Consider the following 20157-nt stretch of genomic DNA (forward strand, 5'->3'; position numbering starts at 1 on the left):
TCCTTGTGTAACTTCCGGTGAATGCTTCATGATCAACAAACCCGATAACTATAAACTTAGGTATCTGACCTAAAAATAAGTTCTCTTGGTTGCATACTCGTGCTCCATTCGGTATAGAAACGGTCTTCAAGCACACTCTATCAATAGGATATTTGATATTTGTTTGTGTTAAAGCTCTGGCATGTCCCATTCGGACACCCGGCGCTACCGATACTTTCTTTATGAATAGACTAGCTGATACAATTTTAACCTTATGAGCATCAGCAACAGTTGTAGCCATCAGACAGAAATCATCTTTTGCACGTATAAATTTAATCTTGAGATCGATACCATTTATAAGTAATTTTTCTTGAAAAAACATATCAGAATGAATAGGAGCTATAATATCTACAATTGTACTATCTGCAGTGTATGCAGCTCTCGCATTCAGCCCCACATTTGCACCCCCAGGGTTTGTAACGTCCATATGTCCACAGGTATCTTTAGAGAAGAGGCCACATCCGAATTGGGTGGATAATGTATCCTCACCATAATTCAATAAACATTCCAATACCCCTCTATAAGGGTAAGTATTAGATGCATGTGATATGAGTGTATCCCCCAGCATAATATCCACTTGTGAGAATAGTGAACATCCTGGATAATTGACAAATCCTACTTCAGCACCTGCAGCAAGATTGGTTCCATCAGCGTTCGTGATTTTCGCTTGTACATGCAAATATGTATTATTCAGATCGAGATAATCCTCAGAACTCCCGGTGATGTAAAACTCTATAGGTGAAGTATCCGTGATGGCTGACAACGGGTTTATCTCATGGTAAGTATTCTTATCAATTGATGTCTGTGTTAGGCACACAGTGAAGAGGTCTAGTTCACTCTTTGAGCATTCTTGCGATTGAGTATGTATCAACGACATAGTGAAATAATGGAGTATAGCTAAAAGATATCTCTAGCTGACGGTCTAGTAGTCCTTCCGACACAAAGTCTAGCCTTTGTCTTCTTCTTAGGTATGCCCCCTACTCTTTTATATGTCTTTCTACGCTTCTGGACACGCCCATATGACTGGAACGTTGGAGGTCGTTTAATACCCCTCCTATGATGAATCATTAACCCCGATCCCTCCTGGCGTGGTTTTGAAGGTCTATTCATAATATGGGTGACCACATCCCCTACAATATTTTTAGCTGCGGTCTTGAGGTGTGGCTTAGCCATATTGAAACCACTCTTTAAAAGTGGCATAGCGAATCTAAATAGATTTCTAAACATACCCCCCAACCCCGCCCCATACTGTGTGGCTGATCCCGTAAACCCTGGAAGTCCGGATCCTGCTTGATTAGCATAATATGCCATATATCTGTCATCATTCGCAATGTATGGAGAGCCCTTCATTATGCTCACGGTCCTAAGATCTATCACGTACAGGTCTAAAGTGTAATTTAGCGACTACCTTCCCATATGTAAATGGCACATATAGATTCTGATCAGTCTTCAGAGAGATTTCTATATCACCTATCATAGACCGGGACAGACGGGTGTAGTGTGGTTTATCATACAAGAGGTATGGCATACGGCGGGCTTCGTCGGCTGTATTTATACTTCTCAACAATGGGACATAACTATCCCCTACAATCTGATAATCCACTATATCTGTATACACATATATATTATAACACCCTCCGGAGATATCAGCAGGGTGTGGACTATAATGCATAGGATCCTGTAATGGTGATATTTCGAATTTCTTTTCGGGGTCGAATCCAAGAATTAGTGCTAGACGTCCTCTAAACACAACTGTCATACCCTCACCCCCTATAAAAAAAATGCGATTTTCAATAGCATTAAACATCATGGTTAGTTTTTTTATTCTATGGTGTAGTAGATTATTTATTTCCTTAATAATCCTAGAAATGCTATCGTAGACCCCTGGAGGTAGCATCATGTGTATAGGGGGTATTAATAAACCATCTGCTTTACGTGGAGTAAAAGTTATCCAACCATCCTCTTTTGTAAAATTATGCCAGTTACGAGGGTATTGCAACTCGATTAACCCCACCTCATAAGGTTCCTTGAGGGTGATAGGTTTAGCTAGTTTAGTTCTATAATTCCATATCTTATTAGATGGGTATACATCTAATGAGGCATTACTAGGTAGTGTTATATAAAACCCTTGTCCTTCCATTGTGTACTGCTGCTATAACTACAGTCCTACGATATGATTCATACAATCTCCTCCATTGCCTTAAATACCTATACTTCACTAAATTATATTGACTACTATTCTTGATCAATAATTTCACTATCAGGTATCCATGAGTTGAACTTCTCACCCCATCCTAACCATTTAACTAATACCATTATACGACCCCCACACTTTTTCTTTTTTAGTATTTTTTCTATTTTGAAAGTCTTATTTTTGTCTATGATGACTTTCTGTAGCTCCTTTTCATAAAATGTCCCTTGTATATTCTCGCCTGAAGTATCTTGTAGTTTGTAGACTGGTGGGGTTCTCGGGATACATTCTGTTATTTTAAAAAATTCATCTGTAAATGTCTGTTCATAACCTTTCCTAAACACACCTCTGTATTTTGAGATGCGTACAGTCTCACCCATACTGTATTTAAATTTGATCCTATCACTATTCTTAGACTTGTATAGATTGTTGAATACTATATTCTCATTATCCTTATTAACCATAGATGGAGACATTTTAATAGACCTATGGTATGATCCATTATATGCTTCGACTAGTTGTTGTAGAACAGGTATATATCTCCGCGAATTGACTGATGTCAAGTAACGCCACATCTTTGTCTTCAGACTCCTATTGAAACGCTCCACTATACTAGCCTTTGTCTCATTATCAGTCGAGAAATGGTGGACACCATATTCACTCATCAATTGCTGAAATGTCTTGTTATAAAACTCTTTCCCCGCATCCGTCTGTAGTTTATGGGGGATTCTCCCCTCATTCAAGATATCTTTAAAGGCCTCTGTAACACATGTCCCAGTCTTATTGTGTAGAGGTCTCACCCATGCATATTTCGAAAACACATCTATACAGGTCAGAATATACCTAACACCGTCATTTTCTTTAGAATATTCCCCCATTTCAACTAGATCAGCTTGAAATTGTTTATCTATACCGCTTACAAATACTCTATTTCTCCTGAAATACTTTGCAGCAGGAGCATGAAGTGTATAGACATCCTGTTTCTCTAACCACTTTTTAACCTCCACTATTTTAGGGGTGACCCCTTCTTCTGTTTTAACAGCTGTGATCAGTCTGGATACCCCTCCTAACCCCCCAGGGTTACCAGCATCATAATATATCTTCTGTAAAGCTCCGTCCATCATAACACCTATACCAACAATGAATAGATTGTACACTAATCCGTATTAAGTATTGGTTTTATTATTAAAAACATACACCGGCATCAATCATGTTCATATACATCACACACGATGTTTCATCGACAGCAATCATCCGTCGAACAGCATATACAACATTATGTCTAGGGCCTTCATATGCACATTGTTTATGCTTTAAGACACACATATCGATGATATAGGCACACATGATCATCACATAACATACTCCTTTTGAGTTGCATTGTTTTTGATTAAAAAAACTGCTTACGACAGCCATTACATTGTTATCATTAATGATATACCCATTTGGGGCATCATACATAGCTAACAACTTTTTATATATAACACCTGTAGTTTTTACATACTGTATATGGTTTCTAAAAATATCATACCCAGGGGGAAAGTATTCATTTTCACCAGAGTGTGTATACTGATCAATAACAGTATTCATCAAGGCTACAAGCCTATTACAAATAGGATTCTCAACACTATATAGTGACCCCATTATGTAGAATATCGACGCGGGGGGAGCTTTATTGTTCTTCGACCCATATGCTACTACACTGTTGTATAGTTCTATACCATTTAATCTCGGCCTCATTATTTATCTGATGCAGCTTTTCAATAATATACGGTTCTGCGACCCACTCGCTAATAATCACGTCGGCAGCCCCCAAGAGTCGTGATACATGCACATCGATGCGACGCTCCATCAACAAGGCATGGTTCAATGCGATAGGTAATGACTGTGTAAACACCTTATCACATATAGCATCATAGTGTCTCTCGAAATAATATACCTCCGGTTCTGTCAAACATGCATGCTGGAGTTGGCTAGGGTGATTGATTCTACAACCGTAGCAGTCTGATTGTAGATCGCGTAAAATTACACTCTCGGTAATCCACCCTAGCACGCCTCTGAGTATAGCAATGTCCTCAACCACCAAACGTTGATTCTTCTGGACACCGTCTTTAGATAATTCCGATACCGTTGCACCCAGGGGGACCTCCTCTGCACCCCCTGTATGGATGATGGACCTACAATCCTCAGAAGCACACACCCCGATCAGATCACGCTGGTTCTGACTTTGTCCAAACTCTTTAATCCATGTATAGATTGTATCATCATCCAGATCAGATACAGTATAATCCACACCATTATCTGTAGAGTTGTCCATAGATTGAAGATTCCACCCTAAATAAGGATGTAAAAAAGAAAAAAGTCATTATATAAAAATAATACATATAGTATGTATAAACACAACAACCACAATACACCATAATTATAATAACAAAGCATTATAATAAGTATTAACTATTTACCGTTATTGAAATTCAGGAGAATTCAAGTCTTCGGCTGAGCGGCAATTCAGACAGGTAAGGAACGGTATACATAGCATCAATGCAACTACACGACCCAAGGCCGTGAAGAATCCTTCTCCTGATGCATTCGAATTCGTGACTGAAATATCCTCGGCTGATAGTGTGATCAATCTGCATGAACACACACTGCAACGAGTCCCCTGCATAACGCTGCATGACAAATAGATCTCTGTTTTCACAAATACAAGGGTCCATGGGTTCTAGAGACAATACATCTTTCCCCTCGTTACTGCCCCAAATATCACTTTCCTCTAATTTAAAATCACACACGCACCTGTCCGAACCATCATACACTATATGTGATTCAGATTCCTTGCTCATAGTACGTCTAAGGATCCCACCATTCTTCTTCTTAGGAGCATAACAAACTTCCGCACAAATCATCACATCATTAACACTATCATGATGCACGGTATCAGACATACCTTCACCATCAATTGAAGTCATGACCAGGCGTAGGAATGATTAACCAATATGTCTTGGGTTAGGTAGAACACAGGTGTTTTTGAGAGGATCCTACATACACTGTATGCTAACACACCCTCTGTATTTATTAGGAGTCTACACATTCAGATAAGACATGCCCCTACCCTGTATAAGCCAATCACAAACGTAGACCCCACCTACCCATAGTAGGCCAACCCCCATACACACACACACACACTGCATACAACCCCCCTCTAATTAACATAATTAACACAGTGACAGACCACAGTTTGAGACAGTTTGTCTGTTACAGGTAGATAAGAGCTAACTGATAACACAACCATAAAACGGTTGTTGACCAAACGAGGTCGCACCCCAACCATCTGCTGATTACATCCTGTCTATCTGGAATGCAAAGAATGCAAGAAATGATACGCAATAGTCCCCCACCCCCTCTAATGAGGGGGGAGGGGGTTTACAACTGCCAGCTGGCACTTCAAAGATAAGGGCCCCCACCCCCCGGTTTTAACTTCATCTAATTAGCACATTAACACAACAAACAAATATTTTGAGGGGGAGGGGGTTTACAACTGCCAGCTGGCACTTCAAAAAGATAAGGGACCCCCAATCTGCCATCTGGCACATCAAAAAGAATGGCCCCCCCACCCCCGGTTACAACTGCCACCTGGCACTTCTAAAAAATAAGGGATCCCCCACCCCCCTGGCCCCCACCAGAGGTTCATCTACATTTCTATTGTCCTATTCACACCTGGGAGCCGGCATGTCTGTCTGATCTGTGGGACAGACCCCCATGAGGGGGGTCACAGGCTGTGACATGAATGGGACATAGAGAAAGGGAGAGATGGGAGATTTAAGCACTTAATGTAAAACACTTAAGCTTAACACTTAAGCAAGAACAAAAAGCATGGCAATACATCACATACATAAATAAAACGATTATAATAATAATAATAATTATAATATAATATGATTTTTATGATATATACAATATGATTATGGAATGTATGGAATGTATGGAATGTATGGAATGTAGGGAATGTATGGAATGTATGGAATGTATGGAATGTATGAATCAATTAACATAATTTAACATAAATTACTCACTGGCGCCCCCAGTGGCCACAGGGTGTAATGAGCCCCAGTACATAGTAACTACTCCTCTAATTAGCATAATAAATTAACTTAATCAAATGATTCCCGAGCGCGGTACGGCTGCAGCTCACCGCTCCTTGGCTGCGTCTCACCACCCCAAGAGAACAAATTTCACTGCAGTAACGTGTGTGACATATCGTACGACTTTGACTTTGACTTTAATTGCTAAGGTTTTGTGTTTTTTCCTAAATGATTGCCCGATTTGATCATACTACCACTACCTACTAACACAAAAGCATCCAAAATGGCAGACCCACAAGCTAAAAATGTGGCGTGTAGTAGGGCTTTAAGCAACTAGTCAACTATTCAACTAGTCGACTAGTAAATCCACTATTTGACCTTGTTGGTACTAGTTGACTAGTTGATAAGAAAAAGAAGAAAAAGTTTTTAAATGTACAAATATTATTATTATTTTTACACAATAGGTAGTTAAACAACTAGTCGACTAGTAAACTAGGCAACTAGTCAACTAGTAAAAATCACTAGAAGTGAAAGCCCTAGCGTGAAGTGACATGTTTTGAGCTATCTGCGTTTTGAGCTACAGTATCTGATCTGTAAAAACACTGATTATCTGACTGTTTCACAAATAGTCTTGGGTTTATTTTGGCTTTAGATGCTGTCTAAATCTAATTTTCCACTTGTTTACTTATTGGCAATTAACTGACTTCCTAAGTAGCTGTGTCACAAGTAGTATAATGTACAGCAAGCCAGTTCACCTTATATTTGACCTTATACTGCGCTATTCATCAATCATAATAGTCTATTTCTTTACAGGGACGTGCTTTGCCTCTGGTGCAGTTTGGGCCTGTCTACTTCGGGACGTCCAGTGTGGAGCATGTGGTTCTGAGAAACAATGGACCACAGGCCTGTGACTGGGTCAGCCTGCTGCAGAAGACTGCTGCAGGCACTGAGGTGGTGAGTGGACAACTGGACTGAACAGCTGGTTCTCAGACTTTTTATTTCAAGGACCCCTGGTTTGGTACCGTATGCCAGTGGTTCTCAACCCCCAGGGGGATACCCAAATGATTTTTTGGGGGTGTCCCCAGATGATTAGCTTAATGTGAAACACACTCACTATACTATAAAAAATTGTAAAACATTGGCCAAATTGTCACATATTACCTTACCTCAACTCAGTGGCGGAAGGTTCCTATAACGGCAGTAGGTTCCGTTTAATAAAGTAAAAGTAGTCTGAGGAAAAGGAACAGTTCTGTTCCCCGGACATTGTTTTGGGATATTTTGGCTGAGATGGCTCTGTTTGTCAAGTCTCAAGTCAGTGTGGAGATTACCCGGCGGCCGGCGGTGTTGCTGCCCCTCCCCTCCCGGCTCATGGCTCTTTACAGACGGGCCGACGGTACACAGACAGCAGCCTCTCCGCTGACCGTGTTAGTGTTGTGTTGCTGCTGGAGACGGAGTGTGAATGAACCGTGCGTCGGTGCGGTCACTGGAACAGAGCCACCGTATTAGCATTTGAATACCTGTTCTGTGAACACCGTAAAGGTGTGTGCCTATGTGACAAAATGACCAGGGGGAGCTTCAGCCTTCAGTCAGTGGGTGCCCTCAAGCACTCCCGAAGTTCTTCTATATGCCATGAACCAAAACTCAATTTGGTTCCATTTGTACACGCCCAGAGTTACAGACCGGCAAGGGACCATTTGGTTTGTATAACAATCAATCATTTAGCTAAGGGACATCTTGGAACCCCCTCAAGGACCCCTATGGGTCCCTTCCCTGGAGCCCCACTTGAAAAACCATTGATGTACACAACACTCAAGCTTAGGGCTTGTGTTATATTGACACTACCAGTCTTTTTTTCTGTCCTATCATATTTGTCTATATTTTATCAATATGTAATCTGATTTTCGTATGTTATCTGCTTTTGTTTAAAACTAAATATATTTGACTTCATATTCAGACACACGATGCATCATTAACACAACCTTTAGTCATTGGTTCTCTGTCTATAATCTATAGTGTCTGATGGCAAAACTCACTGGCATCTAACAACATAATATGACAACTGACACAGATTATTGCGTGTTCTTTATTAAGAAATAAAAATGACCAATGATTGTTGTTAAGGCCACGGACCTGCGGTTGAGCACAGACGCCGCCCTGCTGGTGAGGTTGGAGAAATGCAGCCTGGCCACACAAGATGCCTCCCACATGCTGGTGTGTGTTCCCAGCCAAGGGACATTAGGACCGTATAATGAGACCACCCTCACTTTATGCTTTAGCCCCGTCCGCAGGAGGTAAGCTGTGTCTGTGTGTGTGTGTGTGTGTTTGTGTGTGTGTGTGTGTGTGTGTGCATCTGTCTAATGGAGACGGGGAAAAAGATAACGTGTGTTCTCCCCGTCGGGGAATCGAACCCCGGTCTCCCGCGTGACAGGCGGGGATACTTACCACTATACTAACGAGGAGGAACTATACACAGATACCGTTATCAGGGTTTAAGAAGTTAAACCCTGATTATTACAGTGTAATAAGTTATCATAGGTGTTTTTTGTGTTTTACAGTGTGGCTCAGTAGGCTGTCTAGAAATGGATCTTCCTGTCTGTCTGTCTGTCTGTCTGTCCGGAGTTAATCTCACAAACCACTGTACTGATCAGAGCCAAATTTCTTGTGCATGTTTTCTGTAGGTGAAGGATGGACGTACCTCCATTTTCTTTCATTTCTTTTTCTCATCTTTCTTCTTTTTTAAGTTTTACTATTAATTTAAAATGAATGCAACTGGGGGTCATATCGGGCTGAAACCTTTCCCAAATATGGCATATAGGTACCATAATGACTCCATATTTGGGCAAGATTTCAGCATAAATTACTCATATTAGCAGTGGGTAAAATCGTATGAATTGACCAAGATTTAGCTTTGGGTGACTAGTTTTTGAATTTTGGCGTGGTGTTAGGTATGTGTATAAGGTTTTTAAAAAGCTTGGGCGCGCCCCCTAGTGGGCTGTTTGCACAGACTCAAATATTAGATACGTATAGCTATGGTTGTAAACCAAAATAATTGATAAAATAGATTTCTCAATGGATTCTGTTACGATTGAGTGTGCTAAATAACATAATCATAATACTAAACGTTTAGGAAAAACTAACAACCAGAAAGGCATCGTTTTCAAGATGGCGTCCACGGTGGCTAAAATTAGCTAAAATGCCTATAAACTGGGATTTAATATGTACAAAATCATAACAATTATGCACTTGGTAACTACTTTTTGAATTTTGGCATGGTGTTAGGTATGTAGTGAACAATTTACGTCTCACATTCCACTCAATCTCACACTGTTATTACAATTATATGTCCCTAATTACAATTACAAAATGTAAATTACAAATTTACATTTAAATTTCACATCAACAATCTTGTCACCAAACTAAGACAAAAAATATCTTTTTTATATAGAAACAAAGCTTGCTTTCTGGCATCCTGTAAAAAGTCAATTGTTGAAGCCACTTTTCTCTCTGTCTTTGACTATGGGGCCATTATCCCCTTTTGAACTGAATTAATTTCTAATGGTGAAAAAAATATATATTTTTTGTGTTTCTGCCATCAATCAGAGGCTATATTAAGTTGAGATACTCAATTTGAATTTAGCACAAACAATAGATATAAGTTTAGGTATGTGCCAAATTTGGCACAGTAGACTATTAGGGTTATTACACTATTACACTATTTACACTATTATACTAATTACACTATTACACTATTACACGTATTACACTTATTACACTATTACACCATTACACTACACTATTACACTATTGCATTTATTACACTATTACACTATTACACTATTACAAAATTAGACATATTACACTATTTCACTATTCCACTATTACAGTTACTACTATCTCTATTATTGTGATGCCATGTCCTAGTGTCCCAAACAGACAGTAGTCCTGTCAAATGTAATCTACTTTACTATTTACACACACACACAAATGTAATCTACTTTACTATTTCTATAGTTGAGTCATCGAGTTAGCTGGTGTGTATTTTTATTTTAGCACAACTAATCTCAGATTTGGGCAGTAAGTCATACACTGTGCTGTCATCTCCACTTCCTGCTTTTTCACTGGTGACAGTTGCGGTACCCATCATTGTACACTATGGGAACGCAGGCTTATCCTCTCTTGTCCGAGAAGCGTGATAAGCACTGGTATTTATTTATTTTCAAAGCCATCTCAGGAATGGTCCCCCCTTACATTTGCTCTATGTTGGATCAGAATCCATGTAGGCCTACCTATCAAACCCGTTCAAGTGACTTCCTGATCCTCAAGTTTCCATTTTCTAACACAAAGCTAGGTAAAGCAGCATTCTCTGTTAGTGCTCCTTTTGATTGGAATGAGATCCAAGAAGAGATCCAGAAGTCCTTAAAAATCACATGACTGCCTTCCCTGGGACAATTTAGGGAAATTATTTCCAGCACTTTTGCTCAACATTGTAATTGTTGTAATTCATTATCTGTCTATCTCTTATAGTTATTTAGTTTTGGTATCATATGTTTTCTGATTCGGATATTTAAGATTTCTGTTGTAAATTGCTGACTTGTTGATTTGTGTTCTGTATTCGGCTACATTGAAAATGAGGGCCTGAAAATGAGGGCCCCTCAATTGTACTCCAAATTTTTAGCATGTTTCAAATGTTAACCCATGCTTTGCTTTGTTTTACCTTTATTCAACTATAAGTCTACATAAAATGTTTTTCTACCAGAAGCGCTACTAAGAAGAAAAGTGCTGACACAGCCACTCGACAAGACTACTCTCTCTTCCTGCTGTTTGAGTGTGTGGGGAACAAGCATGGCTTCGCTCCACACAACGGTAATCCCACATAGACTCACGTATCAGTTAATGTGGACTCTGTCACTTTGTCTCGCACTCCCCAGCTTGTACATCTGCTATTTTTGACCGTTTTTGAAACAGCTTGAAATAATTTGAGACAGGGGTCCGCGGCCAAATATATATCAATTTGGGGGTTCTTGACGTGAAAATGTTTGAGAACCACTGTCTCCTCTGTCCCCTCTAGGTGGAAGGAGTGTTGAGTTGGCTGTGACAGGAACAGGGTTACCCGTGTGCGTGGTTCCCCATCCCACGCCACGCTTCAGTTTCCCCATGTGTGTGCAGGGCCAGCGCGTAGACCTGCTCTGCGTGCTGAGGAACCCCAGCCCTCTGCTCCCTGCTGCCTTCTGCTTCCGCAAGACGGCCCACTTCATCACAGAACCGTCCGCTGGCACCATCGCCCCTGGACAGTGCCAGGTAGCCATGGCTGTCAATTTCCATTACCGGTTATTTATTAGCTTTACTTGTGGGGGATTTTCCAGTGATGTAAATAGGCTGCGTTTTGCGTCCCAAAACGCACTTTATAGTTTTGGGCCGCAACCTCCGCTCACCCTTTGCGTCCCGTGGACGCAGAGTGACTAGTAGTGACTACTGTACTCAGCATACACAGTAATAACAATCCACGTGAAAAAAAAGAAATCGCGGGGGGAAAAAATGTGGTAAAACAATAATCTACGGACACGATCATTTTGCATGCCCGCATCCGACCTCATCCTATGTTATAAAAAATAAAATCCACGTAGGAATCGTTCTTGTAGAACCACTAGTCTGTAACAACATTGTCAACACAGCGCGCTGTGCGCCGCCATGTTGGCTCTGACTGAGCGCAGCCTCTAGACTAGAGCTGTTTAGAGACAGAGAGTGACGACAATGGAGTGATCAGTGACGCATGCAGCCCCACGAATAAGCAGTGAATGGAGATGTCGCAACTCTCTCAACTAAACGCCGCTGCCTCCGACAGAAATATTTAGGGGAACATGTTTTAGCGTGACAAGCAGACCCGATTCAATGGGAAACACACATTGTGTAACACACGCCGATATTTTGACTAAGTACAATAATTGCAACTGCAAACAACTTTTGGTTGGTTTAAGGCAAGCTATGTTAAATCCACTGTTGCCCACTATTAGTATTTCTTACTGAGTTGTGCTTGCTAATACTACTAGCCTACATTAAAAATATACTGTATAGGCAACCTAATGCACACACAAACACAAACACGTATTAACTGTATGCTTTCGGGGGTGCCAGTACATTACAGTACAGTAGAGGGTACAGTAGAGGGGCCGCCACACGGTAATTCTGTCATTCTCAACCGTTTCGGACGCGACAAGGCACGCCAGAACCGGCCCGGCCCCCTGGGCGTGTTCCTGGGGGTCTGGAACATCCCCGTCCCCCCCCGCCCCGCGAACCCCCACACGGAGTTGCACCACTCACTTCACACAGGTGTGATTTTTTTTGGGACTCATAAGAATTTTTTGGGACTCATTTGAATGATCACCTGTGCATCCCGGGACCCATTACATTGAAAACCTATTTACATCACTGTTTTCAATTGTAATTTTTTCTTAAGTAATCCACAACAACGAGGAAAAAAAAGGAATAATAAAAAAATGAAAGTAAATTAATTGTGCACAGCATTTGCAGTAAATATTGTTGTGGCTAGTAACAATAAGTACATAATAGTTATGTTTGAGCAATAATTATAACAAGTGGGTGGTTAAAATAATAATATTTTCTAATAACCAGTGCTCACACACACGCACGCACGCACGCATGCCATACACGCACATATAGATGAACAGAATGCGCTGCCACTTTGCGGTAAAGGCTAGGCAAGCAAATAGGAGGTTAGTCGAGGCCAGCCTTAAAACAAAATATACATATAAGCAAATACTAATCCTTGTATGTAAATGGAGTTGTCCTCGTATGTGTGTGCTACTTCATCAGTTTTTCTTGTGTCTTGGTTCCAGGATGTAGTGCTGTCGTTCGCCCCCCGTCAGGTGGGTAGGTTCGATGTTCGTCAGAAGCTGGACATCCTGGGTCGCGTTTTTGGTCATAAGAGCGATGAAGGAACCGATGACATCACTGAACTCCGCCTTCGCAGCTTCCACACCATCGCACTACACCTTTCTGCCGCCTGCCGCGCTGAGACCACCCACCCAGAGCCCAGACTAAACCCTGGTACACACAGAAAACTGAAAAAGTATTGAGATTAAAGGACAAAAAAAAACATAAATCTGACCACAATACCATAGCTACGGTACACACATTCTCAAGGTACTGCTTCCCATTTTTTAAGCAAACCCTGAGTTATGAGATTTCCAAACAGCCCATTTCAAATGCACAATTAAGTCTCATATCCAGATTATATTTGAAAATACAGTACCTAAAGGTCACATATGGTCCAATACATTCAGAATTCTGGCCAAATCTCTCACTTCTAAATCATTAAAGATTGCTTGTGCACATACTTTACCACTAAAATGATTCAGTTTAGCTTCAGCTCTGGTTTGTTTTGCTGTTACCACAGGCCTCACGCCCGTTGTGACAAACCCAACTGGGACGGTGGTTCACGTTCGCTCCGCTGACCTGGCTCGCTGCAGAGGGACGGTGCGCGCTGCGGTCGTCAACGCAGCCAAGACGCACCTTCACACACACAGCCGGTCAAAGAGACGCAGCTCAGAGGGGGACGAGTTTGTGGCGTTTCCGAACGATCGAGCTGCCAGCCTCCGGCCTTCCTCTCCACATAGACAGTACAGGTAGATTTCAAACAGACACGCACGCACACACACACTGTTTCTCTCTCTCTGTGTGTGTGTGTGTGTGTGTGTGTGTGTGTGTGTGTGTGTGTGTGTGTGTGTGTGTGTGTGTGTGTGTGTGTGTGTGTGTGTGTGTGTGTGTGTGTGTGTGTGTGTGTGTGTGTGTGTGTGTGTGTGTGTGTGTGTGTGTGTGTGTGTGTGTCAGATACACATGTTAAGCCCATAAACCATAACTAACACATTACTCAATTGTGACTTCAATTGACTTCTTGACGTGTGCTTCCCTTTGCAGGACCATTTTTACAGGCGTTGGTCGTTACCGCTATGTGGACCCAGACTACGCCTTCACCGAGGACGAAGAGGGGCAGAGGCAGAAACACAGACAGATATACGTGGACTTCATTGCACAGCTCAGACACACACGCCTGCAGATGACCAAGGCCAGGTACACCTCACACTATACACCAATAGGCTTAACCACATTATTCTGGGCATGTTGTGATACAGTAGGTGAATATTCTGTGAAAATCGCAGATCTACAAGCTCACAATGCATCAGAACACAACATGCTGTGAGCTTGTAGATCGTCTAGATTTTGTAAAGAGATTTTGTGTAGAGGGGAATAAGGAGCAGTATGATAGAGCCTTAGGAGTCAATACATTATATTAGTGGTTAAAGATTATATCTGATACAAATAATCTGAGATTAAGGCGAGGAGACTGACAACTCTTTAGTCCAAGATAAGGCACTAACAAGAGCTTGAGGTTTAGAGAGCCACAAGAATCTTAAAGTGCTATATGGGTTGAGTTCACAATCAGGGACATAACCGTAAAATGCTTTGCAGTGTTTGTTTTATTAAAAATGACTTCACAATGGATGCATGAGCCACACAAAGTGCAAGAATCCTTAAAGGACAACTTTAGTCTTTTTCAACCACGGTTCATGTTTTAGGTTGTTATTAGAGAAAGTAAAAAATTAGTGTTAATTTTTTTTCATTTGCTGCTTTCTTTCGTTTTAGGGATTTTAGCTGTTTTTGACAGGGGGGGGCATTCGAGCATGGGGCTAAATATGTATTTTTTTACAAAATATTATGACGATTTCTTTTTTTATTATTTACTATAGTCCTACTAGACCCCAAGAAATTACATCTGGCCACAGAAGATCACAGGATCTACTGAATGTGTCAAACTGCATATTGAGCCTATGACACACATGTGGCTTCCCCCCAGTAGGCCTCCTTCACATTCAGTAGATCCTGTGATCTTCTGTGGCCAGATGTAATTTCCTGGGGTCTAGTAGGACTATAGTAAATAATAAAAAAACAAATCGCCATAATATTTTGTAAAAAAATACATATTTAGCCCCATGCTCGAATGCCCCCGCCCCCCTGTCAAAAACAGCTAAAATCCCTAAAACGAAAGAAAGCAGCAAATGAAACATTTTTTACACTCATCTTTTACTTTCTCTAATAACAACCTAAAACATGAACCTTGGTTGAAAAAAACTAAAGTTGTCCTTTAAAGCTATTTATATCCATTGAGAACACTTAAAGGTATATTCAGTGATTTGACTCAATTCAAATATCACTTATTTTTTCTTTTTTTCTGGATAATCCTCCCTACTATAGAGTGTGCTGACCATATAAGGAGTTCCTCTCTGTCCCCAGTGAGCCCCTGGGGTCAAAAAACCCTAGTTTCAGTTTTGGTGGCGGGTGGCAAAGCCTTCATCCAATCAGGATGAGAGGGGCCTTCCTCCAATCATGATAGAGTGGGGGCGGGCCTTGGTGCACATGCTGTTGGCCTGTTGCACTTCCCCCCACTGTAGAGCGTGTGCATGTGCACATTTTGTTACCGGGGCGAACTGGGTGGTTTTCCAAATCACTCAAATCACTGAATGCTCCTTTAAAGAGTGGTTCAAACGGAAAAGTGCACAGCATCAATTGTCAGTGGGATGGGTTTTGCATAAAGATGAGTTGGCTGAATACGACCTATGGTCTCACATGGTATAGTAGTGCTAGCCTGGCTAATAAGCCAGACTAATATCACACAACACTGTCGCGGTATATCAGTCTGGGCTGGCTCCACTTGGATTTCATTTCCCGGGGGGCGGGTTCAAACATTTTCTCTTTGACGCAATTGGTCAGAGCTACTGTCAGTCAAAGGTCTCAAGCATTGAACGTCACTGTACCAAAGCCCGCCCATATTGCATACCGTGTCCCGATTGGTCCGACCTGTTCTCTGCTGTAGGAAAGAGGCGTGCTACTGAGCCTCTTTCCTTTTTTTTGCCAACGGCTGATTCGGTCTGGTTTATTAACCAGGCTATAGTAGTGCATGATACAACATTGTCTGTTGAGTTGGATACCTTTTGAAATCATAAAAGAAAAGATAAGCACCCAATTTTTAAATGCTATCTTTGTGTTCACTACAAACTGTAACTACTGTATGTGGTGTGTGCTTGCCAGACACCAGGGACAAGTTGAGGACGAGGTGGACATTGGAATTGTTCCGGCCCAGGGGCTACTCTCACCTAATCCCCACCTCGGCGACTTAGACCTCAGCACGGCAGCAGAGATACAGGAACTCTGTGACAGCCACAGTAGTACCCTGGTGGCTAACAGCAGTGGTCCTCTGGCTAAAGCACCTATCACTGGACAGGTTAGCAACAGCCAGGTAAGTTCCAAGATGGGGCTAGCCAGCACCTGCATTAATTCTCACCAACCAACTATCCCTTCAGTCACCTGTTATGCCTATATTCTGTATACTGTACATTCAAATCTCAGTTTAATCTTAGTTTGTGTTGTGTGATCCGATTCTAGGTGACAGAGGAGGTGAATGTAGTTCCTTCAACCAGCCAGGAAGTACAAGACTGCAGGAGGGCTCTCACACCTTGGGAACGTTACCAAGTGGTCATTGGTGAGGTCTAGTGCTGCGTCCATCACTCACCGTTAAGACTGGGAATGCTTTGACATGTTTCAGGACTGATTATAGTGAATACAGATATTCTCCTGAAACACAATTTGAGACTCCTGTTACTGAACAAACACTATATAGCAATGAGTACTATCAAGAGTATAGAGTATTTCAATTTGGCCTGCATTCTTGCAACATAAAGGTCCCTAAAAGGATCAAACGAAAAACCTGGGGCGACAGGGCCTTCTCTGTGGCCGCCACTACCCTCTGGAACGCTCTCCCCAAACACATCAGAGATGCCCCCTCACTTCCCACCTTCAAATCTGCACTAAAAACCCACCTGTTCACAATCGCATTTCCAAGCTGATGTGTTTTTAAAACTTGTTATATGCACTGTTTTATTGGTTTTATTCTTATAATTGTTTTTTTTCTAATAAAGTTGTCCTTTTTCTTGTTCCCCCCCTGGCCCCAACACAAACGTCTTTGAGTGTCATGAAAAGCGCTATATAAATCCCAGATATTATTAACATTTTGTTTGTGTATGTGCGTGCGTGCGTGTGAGAAATTACTCTTTTTGCCCCCCCCCCCCCCCAACAAGGCCCCTTGATGGTGGACTTTGGCGAGGTGTGTGTGCAGTCGGTGTGCGTCCAGATGCTGGAGCTGGTCAACGGGCTGTCTGTGAGCGTTTGGGTGCAGCTCCAGGTAAACTGTCCAGAGCTTCGTCAAACCTCGCCTGTCTCCCACGTGCTGCCGCCACGATCGCACGCTTCGTTGCCCCTCATGTTTCAGAGCAACGAGCTGGGCCACTTCCACAGGTTGGTTACTAGCGGTGGTAGAAACAGTACTAAAGTATAATACATTTTTGAAAATAGCAGATCTATAAGCTCACAATGTGTTGCGACAGTGGTGTCACTTTCATGTGACACTGAAGGATCACGGACGTAGTATGCCATTACCTGTGATTCAGGGTAATTCATGCCAGTCTGTCTGACAGACTGCACGGCTGCCTGGATTGTCTTTACGTCTGTCAATAGAGTGTATGCGCATGCTTAAAGTGAATGGCACATCGAGTGGCAAATCGAGTGGCAAAGCAACATGCAAAGTGAGTTTAACATTGTTTAACGTTGTTTAATGCAATCAGATAGGATTTTTCTGTTTGCATGTATGGGCTGTCAAGGCCAGAAAGTAGATTTTTGCCACTCAGTAGGCGTTCCTGCATAACTTCCGGGTTTGGTGATGATGTCACGCGCATACCCTCTATTCCTTTGGGACACAGCCCTGCAAAATGTAACAATGGTCTTGGAACAAACAAAGCTCATAAATAATCGTAATTTGCTTGAATCCAAGGATAATAGAACAAAGTAGTATATTTGTTTGTTTATTTGTGTGCTTGTGTGTGTGTGTGCCTCAGGACCGTCAGGTACACGGTGAACCAGCAGCACCCTGGCCAGGTGGTGGTCCGGGCCCAGGTGGTCCCTGTGGCTCTGGAGCTGTCCAGCGGCCGCCTGGCGCTGGGCCCCAGCCCTGGCCTGCTGGCTCCGTCCGAGTACAGGAGCACCGTCACTCTGACGAACCGTCGCAATCACCCCGCCGACTTTACCTGGAGACCGGTGGTCACCGACAGAGGCATTCTGTTCTCCATACGGCCGGCTGCAGGTCAGCGTTGATTTTGACAGCAAATGTTTAGTTCGTTTTTAATAAAATTCCCTTTGGTTTCAGTCTTATTTTAGTCATCTGAAATGTTTTAGTGTTAGTCTGGTTTTGGTCGACTAAATACCATGAGATTTCAGTCGACTAAATCTACAGTTGATTTTGTCGACAAAATTTAGGCGTAATGCCTGATTTTGCACTTGCATGCTGCTTGCTAAAAATAGACGATCTACAAGCTCACAACGCTTGTCTTTGAGCTCTCCTGGAACTCTTCTCCGCTAGTCCCTCCCTAACATTTTAGTCAAAATTGTATTTGTATTTGTATCCTCAGGCACAGTAGAGGCGTACAGACAGTTGGACTGTGAGGTGGTGTGGCAGCCCTCATTCTCCTCGCCTCCAGAAGGAGACTTTGACCTGTGTGTCCACGAAGGCAGCACCCAGCGCCTGCACTGCGTCGCCAAGGTCTGCCGCTCACTCACTACACTAAAACAACTGAATCAGGCAGGGAATGCATATTGTTTTCTTAAATGACCGGTTAGTTTGATTAGAAAGTTCTGCATTGTCCCTATAACTCATGCAACAAATCTGTTTCATCACAAAACAGGTCTGCTGAGTAGAAATACAGAAGGGATTCTTGTTTGATTTATTAATTTATTGATTGAATACGTTAATAACAGTTTGCAAAGAAGTACAGAGATACAGATAATGCTAAAAGGATAACACACACCTTGTTTCCATTCTGGTTCTATGTATTCAACTCATCAAGCGTGGGCAGTGTGGGTACAGGTTGACCTTGTAACAGTGCAAATAAAAGTGAGATTAGATAAAAGTTGCTGCTAGTGATTGTAACCATGTTATAATATACTCTATTCATCTCTCTCTCTCTCTCTCTCCCTCTCTCTCTCTCTCTCTCTCTCTCTGTCAGGTCGGGGTCAGCAAAGTCCAGCTGTCAGAGAGACATGTGATGTTTGGCTCGGTGGCTCTCAACGTCCCCTCTGTGAGGACCGCCGTCTTACACAACACTGGCCCCAACCACGCCTACTACCAGGTTAGCCCGCACGCACGCACACACACACACACACACACACACACACACACACACACACACACACACACACACACACACACACACACACACACACACACACACACACACACACACACACACACACACACACACAGATCTGTACAGATGTGAATGTGTGTGACTGAGTATGTTAGGCTCTGGATTAAAAACTCTCGCCTGCCATTGATTCTTATTTTAGAGAATTTTCTACAATGTGGGTGCGTAGCGTTAGTACCAAACCCTAACCCTAGGGTGAGTCTTAACCGGCCACCTATGTCGGACTAATGCGTGCCATCCCTACAACGCTCACATATCTCTTCCTGTATCGTTCCACCTTAGCGTTGACCACCATTGCATTTTTGCTTTGCATGTTTTCTACAGTTTTTCTCTTTTTTTTCTCTTTTTCTTTTCACTAACGAACGGCTCTCTCATTACCAACGGTCCGGTGTGCGATCGTAGTGAAGATGAATATTCTGTGACTACTTGAAAGGTGAGTAAAAAAACATACATGAGTTGAGAGCAATTGCTAAACGCCTACATTGTGTGTGTGTGTGTGTGTGTGTGTGTGTGTGTGTGT

At 42.2% G+C, this 20157-nt stretch overlaps 1 protein-coding gene across 1 annotated transcript in view; it reads left to right on the plus strand.

Annotated features, from left to right (window-relative positions):
• The window catches only part of LOC306917572 (cilia- and flagella-associated protein 47-like), an 89025-nt gene that overhangs the window by 21687 nt on the left and 47181 nt on the right, over window positions 1–20157 (plus strand). The window contains exons 6-18 of the mRNA XM_079495868.1: window positions 7126–7266; window positions 8434–8603; window positions 11069–11175; window positions 11381–11610; window positions 13167–13377; window positions 13727–13955; window positions 14248–14400; window positions 16417–16624; window positions 16771–16867; window positions 17463–17679; window positions 18276–18520; window positions 18846–18976; window positions 19440–19562. Coding sequence (XP_079351994.1) covers window positions 7126–7266; window positions 8434–8603; window positions 11069–11175; window positions 11381–11610; window positions 13167–13377; window positions 13727–13955; window positions 14248–14400; window positions 16417–16624; window positions 16771–16867; window positions 17463–17679; window positions 18276–18520; window positions 18846–18976; window positions 19440–19562 — 2262 coding nt within the window. The remainder of the gene's footprint in view (window positions 1–7125; window positions 7267–8433; window positions 8604–11068; window positions 11176–11380; window positions 11611–13166; window positions 13378–13726; window positions 13956–14247; window positions 14401–16416; window positions 16625–16770; window positions 16868–17462; window positions 17680–18275; window positions 18521–18845; window positions 18977–19439; window positions 19563–20157) is intronic.

This window comes from Electrona antarctica (assembly GCF_951216825.1).
Source record: "Electrona antarctica genome assembly, chromosome: 24".
Classification (NCBI taxonomy): domain Eukaryota; kingdom Metazoa; phylum Chordata; class Actinopteri; order Myctophiformes; family Myctophidae; genus Electrona; species Electrona antarctica.